The sequence below is a fragment of the Pristis pectinata genome, chromosome 9, assembly GCF_009764475.1.
Source record: "Pristis pectinata isolate sPriPec2 chromosome 9, sPriPec2.1.pri, whole genome shotgun sequence".
NCBI classification, from domain to species: domain Eukaryota; kingdom Metazoa; phylum Chordata; class Chondrichthyes; order Rhinopristiformes; family Pristidae; genus Pristis; species Pristis pectinata.
Genome location: NC_067413.1, coordinates 49,934,627 through 49,957,907, shown reverse-complemented (window position 1 = coordinate 49,957,907; position 23,281 = coordinate 49,934,627). Strand labels below are relative to the sequence as shown.

Here is a 23,281-nt window from a genome sequence, read left to right as displayed (position 1 = left end):
CCTGCACAATCAAATCACTTCCTCAGTATAGTAACACTATGGCCACTTTGCACTACAATGGACTTTGTTTTGTTCTACTTGTGTTCTTTCTTATATAATTTTGTATAATTTATGTGTTTCTTGTAACTGTTGTATATCTGATGCTAGGTGCCTTTGATGCTGCTGCAAGTAAGTTTTTCATTGCACTTGTGCATACATATGTGTACTTGTGCATATGACAATAAACCTGACTTCAACTTCCAAGTTTGCTGATGATACAAAAATGGGTGGGAAAGTAAGTTGTGAGATGGATATTAAAATGTCTGCAAAAGACACATTAGAGCCTTCAGGACTCTAGATTGAATTTCACAGTTTCAGAAAGGAACATAAGAAACACAGGCCCATCATCCCCTTGTTCCTTATGCACCATCTTTTTATCTCAGTGCCACTACATTTGGTCTTTTGATCCCCTGAATATCCAAAAATATATTGATGTCTATACTGAATGTCACATAGCCATACAGCAGTGAAACAGGCCATTTGGCCCACCAAGTCTGCACTGACCAACGAGAACCTATTTTCCAGTACTATCTCCATATCCTTTAATTCACAATGCCCAAAAATCTGTCACTCAGTTTTGAATTATCATAATGACTCCACTTCCTGGGGTAGAGAATTCCAAATATTCACCACCTCTGCGTTGAGAGATTTCTCCTCAACTCAGTACCAACAGCGTACCCCTTATTCTCAGACTGTGTCCCTGGGACTTAAACACCTCATTCAGGGGAAATAGCCTCCCTACATCTATTCTGTCAAGTCCGTCAAGAATTTTGTAAAGACTGAAAGGAGTTCCACTCATCTTTCTAAACTCTAAAGAATACAATTCCTGTCTAGTCAATAGCTCCTCATATGGCATTCCCTGCAACTCAATCTATTGAATCCTTGCTATACTCCTTCTATGGCAAGTCCATCCTTTCTTAGGCGAGAAGACCAAAACTGCAGACAATAGTCCGGCTGTGGTCTCACCAAGGCCCCACACAACTGCAATAAGACTTTCTTACTCCTGTAATCTCAATAAAGGCTAATATGCCATTTGCCCTTTTCATGACTTACTGCTCTTGCACGTTGATGGATAGTGACCTGTGTATAAGTACACCTAGGTCTCTTTGTACATAGCTTCGGGTGTTTGGCAGTTTTAGTTATTACTTCTACAAGAACTTTTACAGTTATTGTCAATCAATTTTTGGAAGATAAGCAATACAAATCCCTAACTTCGTATATTAACTCACGGAGCTACTTTCTATTAAATGCATTTAAGATTGAGGTGGGCTTCACTTGCACAAAGACACTCGTAGCCTTAGCTGCACTAAGACATTGCAGAAGTAGAGCAGAGACGCAAGAGATTTTTGTTTCGAACTTCGGGTATTGTGACGTCATTTGAGTAGCACGTCGATTAACCAATGGTGCTCTGAGACTGGGAGTAACCCGGTTACCGCCAATAAAAAAGATGAGACATTTGGTGAGCTACTGGTATTTGCAGAGTGTAAGTTACTAGACTTGGTTGAAGTAACATGGCTGAGGGTAAGGAGGAAGTGAAATATTACCGGCTGGAAGAGTTGAAGAAGCACAACATTGGCAACAGCCCGTGGATTCACGTTAATAACAAAATATATGACGTGACCAAATTTCTGGATCAGGTATTTTGTTTAATGTTCAGCTTTCCTTCAACTCCTGTTCCTCAACTCCCCACCCCGGTCCTCACATTTACTTTACGTGGAAGTAATGTTCGAGCAGTCGTGCAGTGCGTTATATCAATTCACAGTATAAATCTGAAATTTGTAATCTGGAAGTTCAATTGTAACCGCAAGGGATTTGCATGGTTCTTTTAAAGTATCTGTTCCAGCTGTGCTGCATCTTAGCCATTTTGGAAAACGCTTTACGACGTTAATGGACGAGTAAGTTTTCCTTTACTGAACGTTTGCGGGTGATACAAGAGAGTAATATATGTATATATAATATCTCGTTGCACTCAAACCAAATCCTGCTCCAAGTTTCCTGAAACAAAATACTTAGGATGCCGAAAATCCTAAAATAAAACATAAAATGCTGTAAACGTTTGGCGGGGCAGACAGCAGCTGTGGAGAGACAGAGTTAACGTTTTGAGGTCAATGGAAGGTAAATGACTTGCGAAAGTTGACGCGCTGAAACTCATCTGGCCCTGCTTTTTCTTATCCTTTTGTAATGCTGTATCTATACTTGGGTACGGTAGAGTCACAACTGATACTTATTTTTATTTTCTGTACATCTGCCAGTAAAATACCATTGAAGGCAAGGAGAAATATCACAGTATCTTCCTTTACATAAGTTGGCTTTCGCTAACACTTTTCTCTTGGAAATGTGCCACCTCCCTCCGTTCCACATGTCCACAGAAAGGGTTTGGTTTGATTTTGTTTTGGTGTTGTGATTTGACTAAGGAAATAACCTTTAAACAGTTGGCTGACAAATACCACGAACTGTTTTTGGTGAAGTAATTGGGGTATTTTGTTAATATCCACTTTCCTGGTCCAAACAGTCGATTCTACTGAGTTCTATTATTTGATCCGTGATTAGAGGGAGAATGGAGTAGGAGTTCGGAGAGAATGTTATGGCTGCACTCAGACGACGTACTGGAGGGCTCATCCACTGAGGCAACGTGGGTGGAGTTTAAAAAAACAAGAAAGGTGCAATCGCTCTGGGACTATACTATAGACCTTACAACACCCAGCGTGAGATAGAGCAGAGGTTTTCAACCTGTGGTCCGCAGACCCCAGGGGGTCCGCGAGCAAGCCAAGAAAAAAATGGAAAAGCGACCTGTTACAAAGACATAGCTTACTTGCTTGCTCCAGTTTTCCACTATTCAGAAAATCGGCCATATCTATTCTATCTGTTATAGGCGACAATCCTAGAGACTTCGAAGGTGTTCCCTTCAGGTAAGCTGCCGCTTAATATTCGATTTGTGTAGTCAGTAGTGTTCACTACTCACTACTATTCTGTTGTGCACTGTAGTGTTAGTGAGACTGAGTGGCGTTGTTGGTGTGCCTTAATAATATTGTTTACTTACCATGTATTTATGCCACAGTGACATCACTGTTAAACAAAAAGTGTGCAAGCATGTAAATTTTAGGTTAGTTTTGATAATTTTGTTTATCAGTAATAGTAATTAAACTGTCCATCGTGTATTGCTGAGTATGGAGACATTTCTGAAGAGAAAAGCTGACCAGAAACGGGAAGATTCTGAGGACGAAGGGGATAAGGGTGACCGAAAGAGAAAACAACGCAAGTACGATCCAGAATACATTTCACATGGCTTCATCGCAGTGGGGACAAATGCGGAACAACCTCTGTGTTGTGTTTGCAAACACTGTCCAACGATGCAATGAAACCAGTGAAATTGAAGTGCCATTTAACAACAGTGCATCCAGATATTGCCAGTAAGCCGAAGGGATATTTTGAGCGGCAAAAGGAGCTGTACCTCAAGCAGTAAGGCAAAATAACAGCCTGTGCCACTGTAAATGAGAAGGCTGTTCGCGCATCATATTTGGTAGTATTACAAATAGCACATTCCAGAAAGCCTCACACAATTGGAGAAGAGCTTATACTGCCTGCAGCAGTAGATATGTGCGAAGTTGTACTGGGAAAAGAATCCAGTCAAAAACTGAAAGCCATTCCACTGTCTGATAACACGGTAATGTTACGGACTCAGTGAAAGTCCCTTTAAGATAGAGAGTGTGTGTGTGGGGCGTGCTTACGTCAATAGAAGATAAAGGACGTAATGATGTTGTTGAAGAAGAAGGAGAGAGAGAGAAGGGAGAGAGACACCAGCCTGCTAGTTTTCTCTATCGATGGATGAGAAACTATAACTGTGTCTGCCACTGAAATCCATGTATGGAAGTTGGAAGTAATCTGGTGGAGTTCACTTTGTTGCTGACCTGTAGAGGGAAATAGGTATTTGTGTGTGGACGACCATGATTCGGATACTTTTCGGGGTGAGGAAGTCACTACCGAGTAAACCCTGAAGTGTCGTTTGGGTTCCATCGTGGAACATTTGGATTTCGTATTTACTCTCTGTATGTTTCTTTACGTCTACGTCTTATCTTCAGACAACGGTGGTTGTTGAAGAAGCCCTAGCTCACGTTTCACCTTATGGCTTGCGGAACTGAACTTTAAGAACCATTCCTGAACTTGGAGTTTGGGACTTTGCCACACACACACGAAGAGTTTAGTTTTGGGGTTAACGTTCAAGGTTTAGCATTTTTGAATTCTAACATACTAACATTTTTACTTTTATTTTACGTATTATCATAAGTAGTGATTAATAAAATAGTTTTTAACACTGAATCATGCTCGGTGTGTTTCTTTTGTTGCTGGTTCATGACAGTGCCAGGCAGACATTGGAAATGGGACTTATTTAGAACTAAATACTTAATTAGTAAGGATTTTCATCAGCTTCAAGTCTTGCCAAAATATGAATGTTATTCCTCATTGTCCATGCACTGCCTTCATTTTTCAAGCCAAACAAACATCTGTCGTAGCTTGAATTAACATTTGGTAATTGGTTTATTATTGTCAAATGTATCGAGATACAGTGAAAAGGTTTTGTTTGCATGCCATCTCAGAGGCTGAATGCCTTCATGGCAAACAGTTCACCCCATTTGCAATATTTGCAGGTACTCATCTCATAGACAAATGCAGTCAAGTATGCTAATGGATATTAAGGACAGACAATATAAAATAGCAGGGTTGCTCAATGAAGTCAGAAGAACACTTAAAATCTCTTCTTGGGGTCAGAAGAATTGGCGATGTGGCGGAAGATATACAGAGCCAGCTGATAGCACGTCTTCAGCAAGTCAGATTTGCAGTTCAGCTCGATGAAAGTACTGATGTTGCCAGTGCTGCGCAGTTGTTGGTTTATGTTCGATATTGCTGGGAAGGAGAGGCTTTGGAAGACTTTGTTTTGCAAGGTGCTCCCAGGGCGTACAACCGGTGAAGAACTTTCCGTGTGCTTGACACTTGTTTTGTATGACCGGCATTGGCGTGGACACAGTGTATTGGAGTATGCACGGATGGTGCTGCTGCAATGATGGGACGGAAGTCGGGTCTAGTCGCACGAGTGAAAGAAGTAGCTCCACATGTAGCAGCAACCCACTGCATGATTCACCATGAGGCTTTGGCTGCAAAGGATATGGATGAAAATCTTGAGGATGTGTTTTCCACGTGCATTAAAATCATTAACTTTATCAAAGCCAGGCTGCTCAATCATCATTTGTTTGAAAACATATGCCGTGAAATGGAAGCCGAGCATAAGCATTTGTTGCTACATACAGAAGTCAGATGGCTGTCATGAGGCAGCGTTGTGCAGCGTGTATATGAATTGCGAGATGAACTGCTCATTTTTCTAAATGAGCATAACGGATCTTTGGCACAGCTCTTGACAGATGAGACGTGGGTTGCCAGATTAGCTTATCTTGAAGATATTTTCAACATTTTGAACAGCTTAAATCTTATCATTGCAAGGACCTGGCTCAAATGTTCTGAAAACGCATGACAAAATCAATGCCTTCCAGAAAAAACTCTGTATCTGGAAGGGAAGATGTGAGCAAGGTGTCTATGATATGTTTCCGTTGCTGGCTGACTTTCTGACAGTGAACAAGACTAAGATAGAGGCCATTGCGAGCACCGTTTTGAACCATATTCAACAGCTGTCACATTATTTCCATGAGTATTTCGGCGACGATGACACGAGCATGTTTGATTGGATTCGAAATCCGTTTGAATACATGCTTACTGATTTAACTGGACGTGAACAAGAAGAGTTGGCTGAACTGTCATCTGACAGGATTTGTGCTTGCAGTTCAACTGAATGTCACTGTTGTCATTCTGGACAGCATGTTCCCAGCAGTATACGCTGCTGTCCAGCAAAGATCACAAGATAAGGGAGCAGAAGTAGGCCATTCGGCCCATCGAGTCTGCTCCAAAAAGAAAGAGAAAAAGAAATGAGAAATGGGGGAATGTCCATGAGCAAAAAAAAAGCTCCATGAGCAAAACAAAACTTCCTTTCTAGCCCCAATTTCTGGCCTTATCCCCATATCCCTTGATACCTTGACTAACTAGATAACTATCTATCTTCCCCCTTAAATGCCTCCAATGATCGGGCCTCCACTGCTGTATGTGGAAAGGAATTCCATAAATTCACTACCCTCTGGCTAAAGAAATCTCTCCTCAACTCTGTTTTAAATCTGTACCCTCTAATTCTAAGACTGTGCCCTCTGGTCCTGGACTCACCCACCAAGGGAAACAGCTTGGCCACATCTACTCTGTCCAGTCCTATCAACATTCTAAACGTTTTTGAGGTCCCCTGTCATTCTTCTGAACTCCAATGAGTACAGTCCAAGAGCCGACAAACACTCATCATATGTAAGCCCTTTCATTCCGGGAATCATCCTCGTAAATCTTCTCTGAGCCCTCTCCAACATCAGCACATCCTTCCTAAGATATGCGGCCCAAAACTGCACACAGTATTCCAAATGAGGCCTCACTAGTGCCCCGTAGAGCCTCATCAACACCTCCCTACTTTTATACACTATACCTCTTGAAATGAATGCCAACATAGCATTCGCTTTCCTTACTGCCAATCCGACCTGGTGGTTAACCTTTAGGGTATCCTGCACGAGTATCCCCAAGTCCCTTTGTACTTCTGTACTTTGAATTTTCTCCCCTTCTAGATAATAATCTGCCCGTTTATTTCTGTTTCCAAAATACAACGGCACATTTCTCAACATTGAATCTCAAATGCCATTTCCTTGCCCATTCTCCTAAACTAGCTAGGTCTCCCTGCAATCTTCCTGTCTCCTCAATGCTCCCTACTCCTCCACCTATCTTGGTGTCATCTGCAAACTTAGCCACAAAACCATTTACTCCATCATCCAAATCGTTAATGTACAAAGTAAAAAGAAGCGACCCCAACACTGACCCTTGTGGACCACCACTAGTAACTGGTAGCCAACTAGAATAGGATCCTTTTATTCCCACCCTTTGCTTTCTGCCTACCAGCCAGTGCTCCACCCATTCCAATATCCCACCTGTAATTTCATGACCTCTCATCTTATTAATCAGCCTCTTGTGCGGCACCTTGTCAAAGGCTTTTTGAAAGTCTAAATACGCAACATCTACAACTTCTCCCTTATCCACCCTACCTGAGATTTTCTCAAAAAACTCCAATAGGTTGGTCAGGCAGGATCTTCCCTTCACGAAACCATGCTGGCTTGGACCTATCTTGCCTTGCACCTCTAGGTATTCCATAACCTCATCCTTGAGGATCGATTCTAATAACTTTCCCACCACCGATGTCAGACTAATAGGTCTGTAATTTCCTTTATGCTGCCTCCCACCTTTCTTATACAGCGGAACCACATTTGCGACCCTCCAGTCCTCTGAAACCATGCAGGAGTTTATCGATTCCTGGAAAATTATCACCAGTGCTTCCGCAATCTCTAAAGCCACCTCCTTCAGAACCCGGGGATGCACCTCATCAGGTCCTGGAGACTTATGTCTTTAGTCCATTTAGCTTTCCTAGCACCTTCTCTCTAGTAATCTTAACTGAACTCAGTTCCATTCCTTGAAACCCCTGACTATATAGTATATTGCTGATGTCCTCCACAGTGAAGACCGATGCAAAATACTCATTTAATTCCTCTGCCATCTCTTTATTATCCATTTATAATTTCTCCCACACCATTATTGATTGGTCCTTTATCAACCAGTGTCTCTCTTTTACTCTTCATATGTTTTTAAAAAAAACTTAGTATCCTTTTGAATGTTATCTGCCAACTTCTTTTCATAATTCATCTTTTCTTTCTTAATGACCATCTTAGTTTCTTTCTGCAGGCTTTTAAAAGTTTCCCAGTCTTCTGTTTTCCCATTAATTCTTGCTTCCTTGTATGCCCTCCCTTTTGCTCTTATTTTAGCCTTCACCTCTCTCATTATCCACATTTGTGCCTTTTTTCCATGCAAAACCTTTTTTCTTGGAATATATCTATCCTGCATTTTCCTTATTTCTTGTAGAAATTCTATCCATTTCTGCTCTGCTGTCCCTCCAGCTAGCTTACTCTTCCAATCAATTTCAGTCAGCTCCTCTCTCATAACACTGTAATTTCCTTTGTTCCACTGAAATATCGATACACCAGTTATCAGCTTCTCCTTCTCAGATTTGAAACTGAACTCAATCATATTGTGATCACTAGTTCCTAATGGTTCCTTTACCTTTAGTTCCCTAATCACCTCCAGATCGTTACACAGCACCCAATCCAAAACAGCTGATCCCCTGGTGGGCTCATCAACAAAGCCGTCAATGTTCTGTTACCATTTGCAACCACTTACTTGTGCGAAATAGCATTTTCTGCAGTCACTGCCATGAAAACCAAATACAGATCAAGACTGAATATTGGGGATGACATATATGCATATGTTTGTCGCACATACCACCACGTTTGGACAAACTCTGCAGTGCAAAACAGGCACAACCTTCACATTGAACTGAACACTGAAAGACACCACTGGTAATTATCAGTGATTGAAATAGTCACTATTTCAATAGGGCCTATGTGCAGTAATTTAAGTGTTGTCTGCATGAATTATCGATTGGTTGATTTTGTGGGCTTTGGGGGTCCGCCATCTAACAAGGACATGTTCTGGGGGTCCGCAGGTTGAAAACCACTGATGTAGTGAATGCTGGAATTCGACTTCTAAACCTTTTTGTCATTTAGGGTAATTCCAAGTTTAGTGATTTCTTTATATACTGCTGTAAGTGACCAAGATTGACTTTTTGTTTTGCCTTTGGCATATAAATATCATTTATTTTCTGGCTTAGTTGGGAGAACTGTTTTCTGAGCAAATTGACTATGTGTAATAAGCAGTTAGCTGCAATGACCCAACTCCAACATATTGGCTGACACTTATTGTTGATATCTCATTAGCATAAGGGACAACCTAGAAACAATTGAATACTATGCCTAGGCTGACTTACTGGATAGCTTAATTTTAAAACCAAACGTCATTAGTCATTGAATAATGTACTTTATAATTGTGCCCATTTTACTGCCTTTTAGCAATCTATGGCATTTTCTGATCATTTTCTTGACTTCCACGAAGAGATTAAATTTGGAAAGTCTGTGCAGAAATGCATTAACTGAATCTCTTGGGCATGGTTTGGATAAATGGCTTTTTACTTGTTTTGCATTTTTTTAAATTGTTATCTTTCTTAATTGGCAGAAGTTAGAACTCTTTTGTCTAGATTATTGATACTTCCATTTCCAAGTGTAGAACATAAAAGAGCAGAAATTGTTGTGAGGATAGATGAAACGTGCTATCATCTCCTTAACTATATAGTGGTATGGGATCAACATTTGGATTCAACTTTTAAAAGTTTATTTAAAAGTATTGATTATTTTTAAGAGTTAGCTATTTCTATAATTTAATGTTTTGCTTTCAGCAGAATCTAAAATTAGTTTATCTTTTAGACCATGTCCATGTTTTTGAATGTTTGGATGGGAATATACAATCTGAATGGGTTTCCAGGTAAACATGACACACTTGGCAGTTTTGAATTATACAAAGGGCTTTAGATGAAGAATATTATTTTTTGAAACAGACCTCATTCCTCCAGAATTTCAGTATTACTGCTTTCCCATTGCAATGTCTATCTGTCATTAAAAACATTGAATTCTTTGTGAACTACATCTACAGTAGTGAAATATGTAAAATATTTTAGTTTCAACTCCCTTTAAAGATGTCCTGAAGCCATTGTGAGAAATGGGTGGAAAGCTCTCTTGATTTCAACATCATTATTAATAACTAACAGATTGCATTAGGATCCAGATTTGATCTTGCATTTGAATTTCTGTGGTGTAGAGTACTGAAAAAGTTAATGTTTATTGCTGATCCTTTGCAATGCTAAGTAATCATCCTTCAGTAAATGTTGGTTGTGAGGCACTGGGAAGGACCTTGGACTTGTTATTGGGATATTTTGGATTTTATCTAAAGTGTACTTTGATCTATATTTTGTTTTAAAATGTTAATTCTGCATCTGGGTTTAGCCTTGTGTAAAAGATATTTCAAATTTAGAACTGAGCTAAATCTCTTTTGGCTGGGAAGTTTGTTTTACTCTTACAATATAGAACTGTACGGCACAGGAACAGGCCATTTGGCCTGTGATGTCTTTGCTGAACACGATGCCAAATTAAACAAGATCTCTTCTGGTTGCACACGATTCATATCCCTCCATTCTCTGTGTACTCGTGTATCTATCTAAAATCCTCTTAAATGCTGCTATCCTGTCTACTTCCACCACTACCCCTGACAGCCTGCTTCAGGCACCTACCACTGTGTATTTATATATTTGAAAAAAAATCTTCTGTACAGGAATGTGTGGAAGTTTTGGAAAGAGTAATGGGGTGAGCAGAATTGGCAACAACACTCCGAGTGCGGCCTAACCAAAGTTAAATCGCTGCAATGTGATTTCCTTGCTCTTATTCTCAATGCCCCAACCAATTAAGCCAAGCACACCATATGCTTTTACAATTCTATCTACTGTGTTGCCACCTTCAAAGAACTATAGACTTGAACCCCAAGATCCCTCTGTATGTTAATGCTGTGAAGGGTCCTGCCATTAACTGTAAATGTTCCCTTTTGTCTTTTGACCTCCCAAAGTGCATGCCTCTCACTTGCCCAGATTAAATTCCATCTGCCATTTCTCTGCCGGTATCTGTAAATTATCTAGATTCTGCTGTATCCTTTGACAACCTCCATCATTGTCTACATCTCCACTAATTTTTGTGTCCACCCATCGAAGGTCCCAGCACTGACCCTTGCAGAACACCACTGTTCACATTCTCCAGCCAGAATAACATTTCCACCACTACCCTCTTCTATGTATAAGCCCAATTCTGAATTCAAACAACAAAGTCTTGTTAGTGCATTTCCTTGCCTGACCTCATAGATATTTTGTGCTGTTCAAAATGGAAACATCATAAAACTGCATTGAACTGTTCACTTTTGAAGGCACTATATTTGATTTTGTTTCTATTAAATTCCTTTTCTTATTGATGTTGTAGCTTTTACCAGAAACTTGAGTTGTTTTTGCAAATCAATTTTGAGATTCTGCTGTTCAGTTTCTTTGAATTCATCTTAAAATTTATAGCCCATTTTACTTGGTGCATGCAGGATTCTATCATGACCTCTATGTGAAGTTTGCATGTTCTTCCTGTGGGTAAATGGGTTTCCTCTGACTGTAACTGAGTGATTGATAACACTGTGGACTCAGGTTTGTTTCTGTCATCCTGACATGACTCTGTCAGGCATATTTTGAACAAAATAAACAACCACCCAAGGAATTGGGTCATTCCTTTTTGAATCCCAAATTGTAAGAATTTATCACTTATCTCTTCTCAAAAGGCTATTTCTTGCCTTCTGAAGATGGCTCCCTACAGAAACATGCAGCACAGAAGGAGGGCATTGGCTCTATTTTGTCTTTGCTTGTCCAATGGAAAAAGAATGGACTTGTTTAAAACATTGCAACTCTTTTTCCCCTTATGTGGATGTGGGGAGAATGAGAAGGTTTGAGAACTGTTATGTTTTATTTAAAATAAAACTGAAGCTCATTTCAACGAGGACCCTGTATACCTAGAATACAGCCTTTACTAATATCGTGGTTAATGCACTTGCCCAACTTCCTCCTTTTTTATTTAGTCATTAAAGTTGGATTCTGCTACCTTTTTTTCAGGTAGTATATTTCAAATTGCTTCCAAATGGAAAATGGTTTCCTTGCTCTCTCATTTTTGCCATTGGGGGGGCAAATAGGATTATCACAGCAAAACATTTGCTTGAGGCTGTGGCAGGAGGAGCTTTCTAGTTCTTCCCAATCCACCCCCTCCCGGCCTGCCCCCCCCACCCCCGCCAAGCATTGCTCTAAAAAGGACTTGACCACTAGTTCTGCCAACGTTTAGTCCCCCTTAGGGCTTCTCTGACCTTGGAAACGCGGGAGCTAACATTTAATATTTAAATGTCTGACTAAATCTGACCCCACCCCCCCTCATTTTTCCAAATGTTCATGTACCAATCTCTCCAGTGTGGGGTTATTTGGATGCTCCTACCCTGCTGGTGTTTAAATTTAGAAGCAGGCTTGTTTGTGTTGGGGTGGGATTTAACACATTTATGGGGAATTTGCTGGGGGGGGGGGGGGGGAGAATGGGGGGGAGGAGGAGGAGGATGGGAAGTGGAGGAACTGGGGTGATCAGATAGATAAAGCCAAATAAAATGAAAAACACTTCATGTTTCTCTTTCTCTCCCCATCCTTGTTTTAAAATTTCTCTTTCCCATTAGGTTCATATTCAAGAAGGAGGTAGATGTATTTCTTAATGCCAAAGGGATTGAGTAAAGGTGGGCTGAATGACCTACTACTATTTTCTGTTTTGTTGATATCTGGCTTTACGATACTCTCCTCTTACTGGCTTTTGGAAAGTATGTGCATGTAAAGCCAAACTTTAGCGATTTCAGTTGCCTTCCTGTGCAATGTCTGATTTTTTCTTAAAATGCTGCTTTGAGGCCTAGTAATTCTATAACAACATAATAACCAATTTTGTGCATGGATTCATTTAGCACCAGAAGTGCATTAACCACATAAGATATCTTCATTAGTGACATGTCCACTGAAACACACAGTGAAATACATCTTTTCATAGTGTTCTGGAGGCAGCCTGCAAGTGTCGCCACACTTCTGGTGCCAACATAGCATTCCCGCAACTTCCTAGAATGTGGGAGGAAACCGGAGCACCTGGAGGAAACCCACGCAGACACGGAGAACGTGCAAACTCCTTGCAGACAGCAGCGGGAATTGAACCCAGGTTGCTGGTGCTGGAATAGCGTTACACTAATTGCTACACTACAGTGCCTGCCCTATATTATTATTATATACTGCACTATATCAGTAAAGCCTGTATTCCAGGTGTACAGGGTCCTTGTTGAATGGGACGTGGGCCTTCTACATCAGGAATAAAAGTATAGCATTTCTTGAATTTATTTTGGCTTGCTGGTTGGATTTAAATGAACCTCAGCACCAGGTTTTGATCTGACTAGTGTAACGGATGTGCCATGTATCCAGTCATGCAAGTAAGTCTTGGTCAGAAGGATGCTATATATTTTAACTTTTCAGGAAAGAGGCCCTTTCATCAGAACTAGGAAAAGGAAAACAATGTAGTTTTCAGTAGTTAAAGAAGGTGGTGAGGGAATATCTCTGACTGGGTGAGACCTAATGTTGCAATTAAAAGCACAGCATGCTCCTTTTGTCTGTTGTACCTCCTTTAAAGAATAAGGCTGTGGGATGTGCCCAGCCTATCGGAGAGGTTCTTTTTGGTCACGCTCTCACTCCCTCTTGCGCTCTCTCCCCACCCCCTAATCCCACACACACCTTTTCTGCTACTGTAAACTAATTTGTTCCTCTTTCCTAGTTCTGATAAAGAGTCTTGAATGTGAAACAATATGTTTTTCCTTTCTACAGATGTTGCCTGACTTGTTGAGTGTTTCTAGTATTTTCTGTTTTTTTTTTCAGATTTCCAGCATCTGCAGTTTCCTTGATGTTATCAGGGAATGAGAGTTTAGGTCCCATTTTTCTCAAGCGGATATTAAAAAGTCTGGTGGTGCTGTTTGTTTTTTTTCTTGGTAGTGCTTTAAAGGGGAGAAGTACAGGAGTTGCCTCCACTCTCCCAGACAATAGTTTAACCTTCAACCAAATGTTATTGGGGGGGGGGAGGAGGAGGAGGGAGGAAAGGTTTTCTGGCCATCATAGGCTTGCTTTGAGTAAATTGCCAGTTTTTTTTCTTTGATGTTGAAACAGTAATTTTTAAAAAGGCTTTGGGCCATCCAGAAGGGGAGGTAAGAGGCATTTATAAATGCAGATCATTCTATTAAATGACTAATCCTGAATCTATTTCATGTCTTGCAGCATCCAGGTGGAGAAGAGGTGCTGAAAGAACAAGCAGGAGGTGATGCTACAGAAGCCTTTGAAGATGTTGGACATTCTACTGATGCACGTGAAATGACCAAGCAGTACCTCATAGGAGAGCTTCACCCTGTGAGTTCTGTAATAATTTCTCAAAAATGCTACACAGATTAAACAAAACTATACTTAAATATGCAACGATCATTGCTTGCTCTTAAGTAGAATAATGACACTTCAGAGACCGAGGGAAAGAAATTAAGAGTTTTCCAGCTGGTCAGAGTTTAAGGGGAGAATGTGAGAATTGGGGGACTGTCCCACAATGAATGTCTTGGGGGATTGAATGAATTGACACCAGTGATGAAGCAAAGTGAGGTGATATGTGGAAGGTCAGCATTATTGGAATGGTGTTTAGAAGTTGTATTATTTACCTGAAGGTTACAGAAATAAATTGAAACTTGAATGCAAAAATTATGAATTTAATTTTGAGGAACTGTGGCTAGGAATCTGTGGTTCAGTAATGCAGAAGTGGGGTTAAGTGCGAGTTGCTGATACAGGAGTTTGGATGAGCTGGTCTACATAAGGTGAAGAACAAAAGTAAAGCAAGCAAAACTTGAGAATCTGGAGCTAAGAATGATACCAATGAGGGTTCAGCTGTGTTCCATTTCTCTGGAGCATAAGCTGGGGGGTGGTGAAAGAGAAATTCCTCTGGCCAAGATTATCAAATGTGGGTGAGGTTTCAAACTTTGTGCCCTGACAGAGCAACACACTGTAACAACCATGGTACTTAATGGGCAAACTGCCTTCACGCTCTTTGATTGCTATAAATATTTCCATGTGGTAGCTTTAAAAGAAAATTTAAATATAGATATCTAAGTTCACAATCTACTCTAAGACCTCTGGTGATGGGACTGTCTTAACAAAAAAGGCTTGCATTAGTATAGTTAATTTCGCCACATAGGATGTTTGCAAGAATATAGCTAGTGAGGTGTATTTAATGTGTTGCTGTTTAGTGATGTTGGAAATTTGGCATCTAACATTAGAGCAAAGTCCGACAGAGTCTAATAATTTGTTTATTTAGTGAATTTTGTTTTCTTCTGGGGGAGGGAGAAGATATAAAAATTGGTCACTGGAGGCAGAACTCTCTATCCATCAGAAAGTAAGTGAGCCTCAGTTTGACATTTGAGGTTTTAAAAAAAAAGATGCATAGTGTAGTGCTTCCTTGCTGACTTGCAGTTTGGTCACCTGCCTCCAGAAGTATCACTTATCTAGTGACTTTGATGTTGCCCCATATAACAATTTACTGACTTGGAGGCTGGAATTATTGGCCAAATATTAAATAGATTTGTTATTCAATGATGTGTATATACTTCAAGCACAATTTCATCATTTAGGGGACTGTTTTCCAAGTGCAACAGTGACATTGTGTAGAGAGCCAACTAAGTTCCTAGAATTCCCTAATGTTGACAGAGAATGGCTGGTTATACTGTATGCATTTAATTCACTGAAAAAATTTGAATGCATTCTGTTTTAGAAAGTGTTTTAGTTTAAATGTTCTTTGAAGTCTAATAGCAATATTTCTTTCTCATGTCTGTGACACTTAGCACTGCTGCAATGCAGAATCAATATTACTTTGCAACATGGGGGAAAAGGTCATTTGGCCCATTCAGTCCATTGTGGTGTCTCAAAGAACTGGCTCTTTAGTCCCATTCTCCTCTTATCCCTTAATTTCCATTTATTTCTTTTAAAATATTGAAAAACAGCTTGTGTTTTGGAAGGCTATTAATTGTCTTAACAACAGTTTTCAGTAGTTTTTCAAAAAAAAAATCCTCCTATCCTTGCTGTTTATGATGCTCCTTAAATTTGTTTTGTCTAGTTGACAACTAACTAATCAGTGGAAATTGTTACATTGATATGGTTTATTTTGAAAAGGCCATGAATTGCAGTAACAGGCACAATCAACAGGGAAATTAATGTACGAATCATTTTGCTGTGTTAATTGCATCATTGATATCAAATCCTCTACTTCTGCCCTCCATTAGGTTTTCTATGTACTGCTTTCTAATTTGCGCAAATGCCTATCATCTCGTGTTTCTCTACACTAAATTTCCATGTAAATCCACTTGTCCAACTTACTAAACTTTGTCTGTTCTTGAGGTTGCTTACTGTGCTTCCCACAGTTCAATCAGGATTAAAGTATTATACACTTTTTTTTTAATCACTTATTTCATTTTCTTCTACCAGGATGACAGAGGTGCTTTTGTAAAGCCAAAGGTAAAGTGATCTTTTGTTTTCTGTTGGAACAAGGATGTCGGAAGTAGAAACAATTCTGAAAGATTGGAGAATTGGTGTGAAAGAGGAAATGAGGCCTGGGGTAGTTTGGCTGTGAGCGTATTCAATGATGAGGCTAATTTAAGAAGCCAAGTGGCCTTTTCCCGCTGGTTTGTTCTTGTTCCAATGCAACTTGGTTTTAAATGACTGCATCCTTTGTAGGTTCCTTCATTTCTGGTTATTGCCAATAGGTGCCTTTGATCTGTTGAACATTAGGTCAAAGTGGTGCAAAGAAAAAGCATGGCCCCTATGTTCTTTGGTCTCCCAATTTAATTAATGCCAGTCCTTTATTACACTTCATGCAGGGCCTGAGAGGAAATTTGATGCACTGGTGCAAAATACAATTGCCATTGCAACAACAGTTTCATATTACTACAACACAACACTGCTTTCAAAGATTTTGGGGAGGGATAGGAGAATGGAAAACGAAATCATTTGGAAAGTGGAGAATTGTCTTGTGTGTGAATCACAGACAACAATTTTTTTTTATATTTTAAAAGAAGAAAAAAATTGGTTTGTAGGTGTGATTGGCCTTTATTGCCCATCCTTGGTTACCCAGAGGTGGGACAGTGGGAATGCTGTCTATTTGGCCTGCTCTGCAACAGCACTATACTTGGACAAGTGGTATCCTCTCCCACTTGGAAGTCAGTTAACGGTTGAGTACATTAATGTGAGACTGGAGACTTGGGCCAGCCTGGATAATGACAGCAATTTCCCTTTCCTAAGAAATGGTAAACAAATGTTTGAAGAACCAATGAAGCTTTTTTTAAAATGAGGATTATTCTGAATTCTTATTTGCAGTGTGAGTTTGAATTTAATTTTCTGGAATATTTGGCTGTCTTGTCAAGTGATTTTAAATGCTACGATATAAACAGAAAATTGGCATGATGTGGAACATAAAAGGGAGTGGAGTGCATGCAGTAGGTATTTTCTTTGTTTTCTGCCCCCGACTCCCAAACCTCGTGTTGGCTTTTCTATTTTCTTTAAATTGGGTGAAATGCTGTTGCTTGTTAATGAACTTTGACCCCTTCCTTCTCTTACAGGAGCCAGTTGTTGTAGAGTCAGCCGAATTGAGGTATTTTTTTCTCTCTCCATCAGGGAATTTTTTGCTTGTTTTAATGATCAATATTTTTCTGCCAAAAAGCATATTGGAGCATTGAACCTCCCATAATAAACAAAGCTTGAGGTGTACTGTTTATCAATGTTTATGTTGCTGTGTGGTCTGACTTCTGATTTGTGCTATTGCATGGCTATAAATAAAAACTTGTTTTATTTGTTAGGTTGCTTGCAGGTTCTGAATAATTCACCAACATTGTCCTCCATACCATGAATTTTAGGATTAATTTTTTAATATTTTTCTTTCAAATTCATTTCTTTCACTCCTTTTTTTCTGGTAAACTTGATTTATTCATTTGCACCCATGTGACATTTGCATTGCAAACACTTGTTCTCTGTACATTATAATGTTTGAGAAGCAAGTTCTTAGGCATAACAATGCACCTTGGTGGGGGAAGAAATGGTGCCAATGTCATAAATTCTTTATTCTCAAACTTGACGTTGCATTTACTCATAAACAGAAAGGCAATGGTTTGCTTACAGTAGAAAGAACCTGCAAGCACAAGGTTAGATTTTGTAAGAAAGGACTTGTTCAGCCCTTTATGTTTTTAATTCTGTCTGTTTTCCTTTTCATGCAGTTGGTGGTATGGTTGGATAATCCCAGCAATAGCAGGCATGACTATGGCTCTCTTGTATCGCATCTACATCGCAGATCACTGAACAACGCACAGAAGGGATATTGGCACTACTTTGCATTGATTTGAAATCTGTTGCAAATCAGTTTATTAAGAAATGCCAAATTATTACTTTCACTGAAGGAATTTTGGAATAGAAATTGTTATGTTTGCATGCCCATATTTCTGTACAGGTATTGGTTCCATTGACAATATCTCTGAATGCTATTTTGTCAGCACCCCAGGCTGATATTTGGGTCCTTCAAATTGGTTAATAAGGGAACCAACTTTTTTTTTCCCTGAAGAATCTCTTGAGAAATTAGATGGCAGTATAGCAGGTACCAGCCTCGAGTATGTGGGGGGGGGGGGGGGGGGGGGGGGGAGGAGTAGCATCTTTCTATGGGGAAGTAATGGTCCTGACAATTGCCCACTTCCAGTGCTCAAGCTAATCTTCACCTAGCAACCTACCCCAGGACCACTGCTTGGAGCCCAAAATGTTCTTTTGTGGATGAATTGCTTATGAATGCATGAGAAGTGCTGGTTGTTTGCCCAGGAAACACTGACGAAACCTGAGGGATAGGTTTGCACCTGAAATTCTATTAATTAATAGGACCATAACATAGATGTTTTTATGTGCAGTGGTTACAAATCATATTTGTTTTGATCTAATGAATTTGCCTAGCTAGATTATGCCATTTTTATTCTCTGCGTGACTTCTACCTGCTGTTGTATTTTCCCATCTAGTACCCATAATCCCTCAATTTACCTCCCCTTCATGAATTTTCCTTGAGAGTTAGTAAAAATCCCATTGTAACAAATAGCCCCAGACCCCTACCCTTTTTTATCTCCTAGTATCGGTTACAAGAAAATTTACTCATTTGGTTTATAATCTGTACTTTGCCACTCAAATACATTTGATGCCTTTTGATACTACTGTGATTTTTAATAAATGTTGACAATATTATAACTTGCTCTGCTCCTTCTAATTAGGAGAAAGTGTCAAGTGAATTTTGAACTATTCAATTTAATTTTGAACACTGACCTATTAACACTGCTAAACTTGTAGATCAGTGCAACATGAATTTTCTGAGCCTATGTTGTATGCAAGAGTTTGTACACGTAGTAATAATGCTTGATATTGACTACTGCATTGTATTCTTGTTTCATTTACCTGAGTAATGTATCTCTATGGGAATGCAGAATGATGAATGCATGGATTTTGTCTGCATTCAAATTGTATAGGTGGGTATCTTTTTTAATAGTGATGAATGGGCTGTTCACAGAATTAGATAGAATTACTCAAATTATTCTAACTGAGCTATGCTGTTATGTGTACTCTGTTCTAATTCATGGTCTTCCCATACTGCCCCATAATCATTCCATTTTCCCTCAGGAGCATCAGGTCTTCCCTTTTTAAATGTCTGCTGCAACCATTCCTTGTGGCCGCACTTCCACATTCTCATTCATCAAGTGAATAAATCCCTTAGTTAAAATTGCACTTGGGTAAAATTGTGCACCTCAGCGGCTTTGCCTAGAGGTTCTATATCTTACAAAGAATTTTATTGCTCCCGGTTCAATGCAGTTCAGTAATACTTTTTCCACAAAAGTCTTTTGTATAAAGGAAATAATATGTATTCATTGTATCAAATGGGCATTGATGCAATGATATTTATGTATGTGGGTCTTACTGTAGTCTGACAGATGAGACTTGTGTGGATCAGAAAAAATATTCAATTGATTTTTGACCCTGAACTGCTAAATGTGAAAGATTAGCAAGTTCTGTTTTTATTATTGCAATAGATGGTTAAGATTGGGTTCTGCTTGAATATCATATGAGGAATAGGATTTGATTTGTCATTTGTTCTCTCTGTTGTTAGACAACTTTTTTAAAATCCTGTGTACTTTGGCAGGGGAAGGGGGTGCATGCAGAGGGAGAAAAATAGCCAATGGACAACTTTACGTGATTACATTTAACTAAGAAGAGTTGCCAAAGTAACTTGGGAGGGAATAATCCTTGTAGCTGTCTGATTATCATAATCAGATTGTTCCCATTGGAAGGTTTTTCTTGATGAATTGCTGAAGTTCTTCAACATGTCTTGATTTTTGACAATGCCTTTTGGGTGATGTGCAAAGTAATGCCATTCTGAACTAACAGTTGCTGTAAAACAAAGCATATTTGCCAAAAAGTAATTTTCCATGAACATTACTACAGAACAGTGTACCTGATGAAATGTAAATAAATGCTGTAATATAATACTTTAAAAGCACCCTTGTTCTATCTTTCAGAAACAGAAGGTGAGATTTGAATTGTGTGCCTTTAAACAGTTCACATTGTACTTTGTTTCTCAAATTTCCTTCCTGCACTGCTAATGCTTTGTGGAGTTTGTTTCATGGGCAGTATCGAGCACCTTCCTTGTAATTTTAAGAAGTGTTGCTTTACAAAGTTTATTGCTTTAAAATAATTTGTTAAAGTAAAATAAGTTTCAAGGCCACACTTTGGGAAAACAAATTATTCTTTTTAGGGTCTCCTTGACAACGCTAAAGAAAATACATTGCTATTTGTAAGCTATGGTAAGAATATTACTAGCCTGTTTGGATGTTGTGGACAGGCCTTGCTTAATCCAGTTGAGGGAAATATTAGCTATGTCACGAACCAGCAACAAAAGAAACACTGAGCATGATTCAGTGTTAAAAACTATTTTATTAATCACTACTAATGATAATACGTAAAATAAAAGTAAAAATGTTAATATGTTAGAATTCAAAAATGTTAAACCTTGAACGTTAACCCCAAAACTAAACTCTTCGTGTGTGTGTGTGTGGCAAAGTCCCAAACTCCAAGTTCAGGAATGATTCTTAAAGTTCAGTTCCACAAGCCATAAGGTGAAACATGAGCAAGGGCTTCTTCAACAACCACTGTTGTCTGAAGATAAGACGTAGACATAGAGAAACATAGAGAGAGTAAATACGAAATCCAAATGTTCCACAATGGAACCCCAGTGACCCTTCAGTGTTTACTCGGTAGTGACTTCCTCACCCCGAAAAGCATCCGAATCGTGGTCGTCCACACACACAAATACCTGTTTTCTTCTACAGGTCAGCAACAAAGTGAACTCCACCAGATTACTTCCAACTTCCATACATGGATTTCAGTGGCAGACAGTTATTGTTTCTCATCAATCGATAGAGAAAACTAGCATCTCTCTCTCTCTTTTTCTCCCTCTCTCTCTCTCTCTCTCTTTTTCTCCCTCTCTCTCTCTCTCTCTCTTTTTCTCCCTCTCTCTCTCTCTCTCTCTTTTTCTCCCTCTCTCTCTCTCTCTCTTTTTCTCCCTCTCTCTCTCTCTCTCTCTTTTTCTCCCTCTCTCTCTCTCTCTCTCTCTTTTTCTCCCTCTCTCTCTCTCTCTCTCTCTTTTTCTCCCTCTCTCTCTCTCTCTCTCTTTTTCTCCCTCTCTCTCTCTCTCTCTTTTTCTCCCTCTCTCTCTCTCTTTTTCTCCCTCTCTCTCTCTCTTTTTCTCCCTCTCTCTCTCTCTCTCTCTCTCTCTGTGTTTCTCCCTCTCTCTCTCTCTCTCTCTCTCTCTCTTTTTCTCCCTCTCTCTTTTCTCCCCCCCCCCCCCTTCAACAACATCATTACGTCCTTTATCTTCTATTGACGTAAGCACGCCCCATACACACACACTCTCTATCTTAAAGGGACTTTCACTGAGTCCGTAACAGCTAAGATACTGCGTGAAACTCCTCTAAAGCTATCAATATCCCATCTGAAAGATTCCATCTCTAACAATACAGAACTTTCACTGGAATGTGTAATTTAGAAATTGGAAAAATGACAGTACTATATCTTGCCACTAGATGTTAAACTAATTCCATACATTAATTACAACATTTTTATATAGGGTGCTCTAAGGAATAGGAGATATGAAATGCCCGTTACACTTAATAGGCTGAACTGTGAATTGTAAGAAATGACTATTGAACCTGTGCAAGTAGTTCCTGAATTTGATAACCTTTTTTAGTAAATTTTGTTTACTTCATCAACAGAGATTGCATGTAGTTTTGGTTTCTAGCAGCAGGTGGCAGATGTGTTTTTTTTAAAAAAAAGCTTGGTCATCATTTGGATGAAATACAAAAGCAACTGCAATACAGGCGACTGCCACCTCATGGTGGGGGTGTGTTCCTAGAAAACAGTCCTTTTTTTTCCCGTAACACACATAACTGTCTGTGCATGTGTCAAGAAATGAATAAATTAGTTGGGGGGGGGGGAAGGAATTGTTTATTTACCTTCACAAATTTCTAAAGTGGATTTTTATTCCATATCCCAAATATTTTGCTAGTGACTTGTGAATTTTCATTATCTGATCTGCTGTAAAATGGGGGTCGCCTGTACTATTAAGGTCCATAGACCTGAAATAATTTCTCCAGTTTTAATTATTTATGACCCCAGGAATATTAAATATTCAAAAGCATAACATTTTGGACTCTGAGGTATGCTAATCCTATTTTGTTGGTGTATTTTATAGGAAGGGGTGGCCATTTGGCCCTTTGCTGTTTTGACATTCATCAAGATCATGGCTGATCATGTGAGGAAATCAAAAATATCAAATAATGGGCCAGAATTTACAGGCAGTGGCAAGTCCACAGCTGTGTTCATTGCTGGCTTGTGAAATAACAGCGTGCTTGCCCTAAAACTCCTTCCAGTAGCAACTGGTGCATAATGCCAGCCTGATATTTCATAGTGAGAGCTTATAGATGAGAAGACCTTTTTGTTTGTGGGTATTCCACAACTTGCAAATGTTAAATTTGTGAAATTTTGCTATGTAGCTATTGATTCTTTGGGGTACCCATCTTCAATTTATAAAATTTATTACGAAAAAACAAATGGTACATGTAGAAGTAGCTATAATAGGATCTTGTGTAGGGTGGGGTGCAGGATGGGGCCACGGGTGGTGCTTGAGGATAGCTGAACAAGTTTTATCAACAATAAAACTAAGACCTTTGATTTTTAACTAAGTTGTAATTGGCTTTCTGACAATGCTTCTGACTGTTCTGATGCTTAAACTACTACATGTATTAAATGATTTGGAACATTTAAACTTTTTAAAATCCATTTAGTTTTTAAAACTAATATTGAGTCCCTTTTTTTCCTGAACCAATTTATTTCAACTTCATGTGAATTTCCCACATGTGGTAGGGGGTTCTCCTGCAACACCCTGCTAGC

General features: G+C 39.3%; 1 protein-coding gene across 1 annotated transcript; it reads left to right on the top strand.

The window, feature by feature from the left end:
- Positions 1 to 1,498: 1,498 nt before the first annotated feature.
- Positions 1,499 to 20,324, top strand: LOC127574651 (cytochrome b5). The gene is made up of 5 exons (XM_052023858.1): positions 1,499 to 1,676; positions 14,012 to 14,140; positions 16,250 to 16,279; positions 17,380 to 17,411; positions 18,031 to 20,324. Exons 1-5 carry the CDS (start codon positions 1,551 to 1,553, stop codon positions 18,110 to 18,112), a joined length of 399 nt encoding a protein of 132 aa, XP_051879818.1. The 5' UTR covers positions 1,499 to 1,550; the 3' UTR covers positions 18,113 to 20,324.
- Positions 20,325 to 23,281: the final 2,957 nt, after the last annotated feature.

Coding starts and splice junctions, on each gene's coding strand:
- LOC127574651 (XM_052023858.1), top strand. CDS start 1,551: ATGGCTGAGGGTAAGGAGGAAGTGAAATATTACCGGCTGGAAGAGTTG. Junction 14,141..16,249: donor TCATAGGAGAGCTTCACCCT/GTGAGTTCTGTA, acceptor TTCTTCTACCAG/GATGACAGAGGTGCTTTTGT. Junction 17,412..18,030: donor GTAGAGTCAGCCGAATTGAG/GTATTTTTTTCT, acceptor CTTTTCATGCAG/TTGGTGGTATGGTTGGATAA.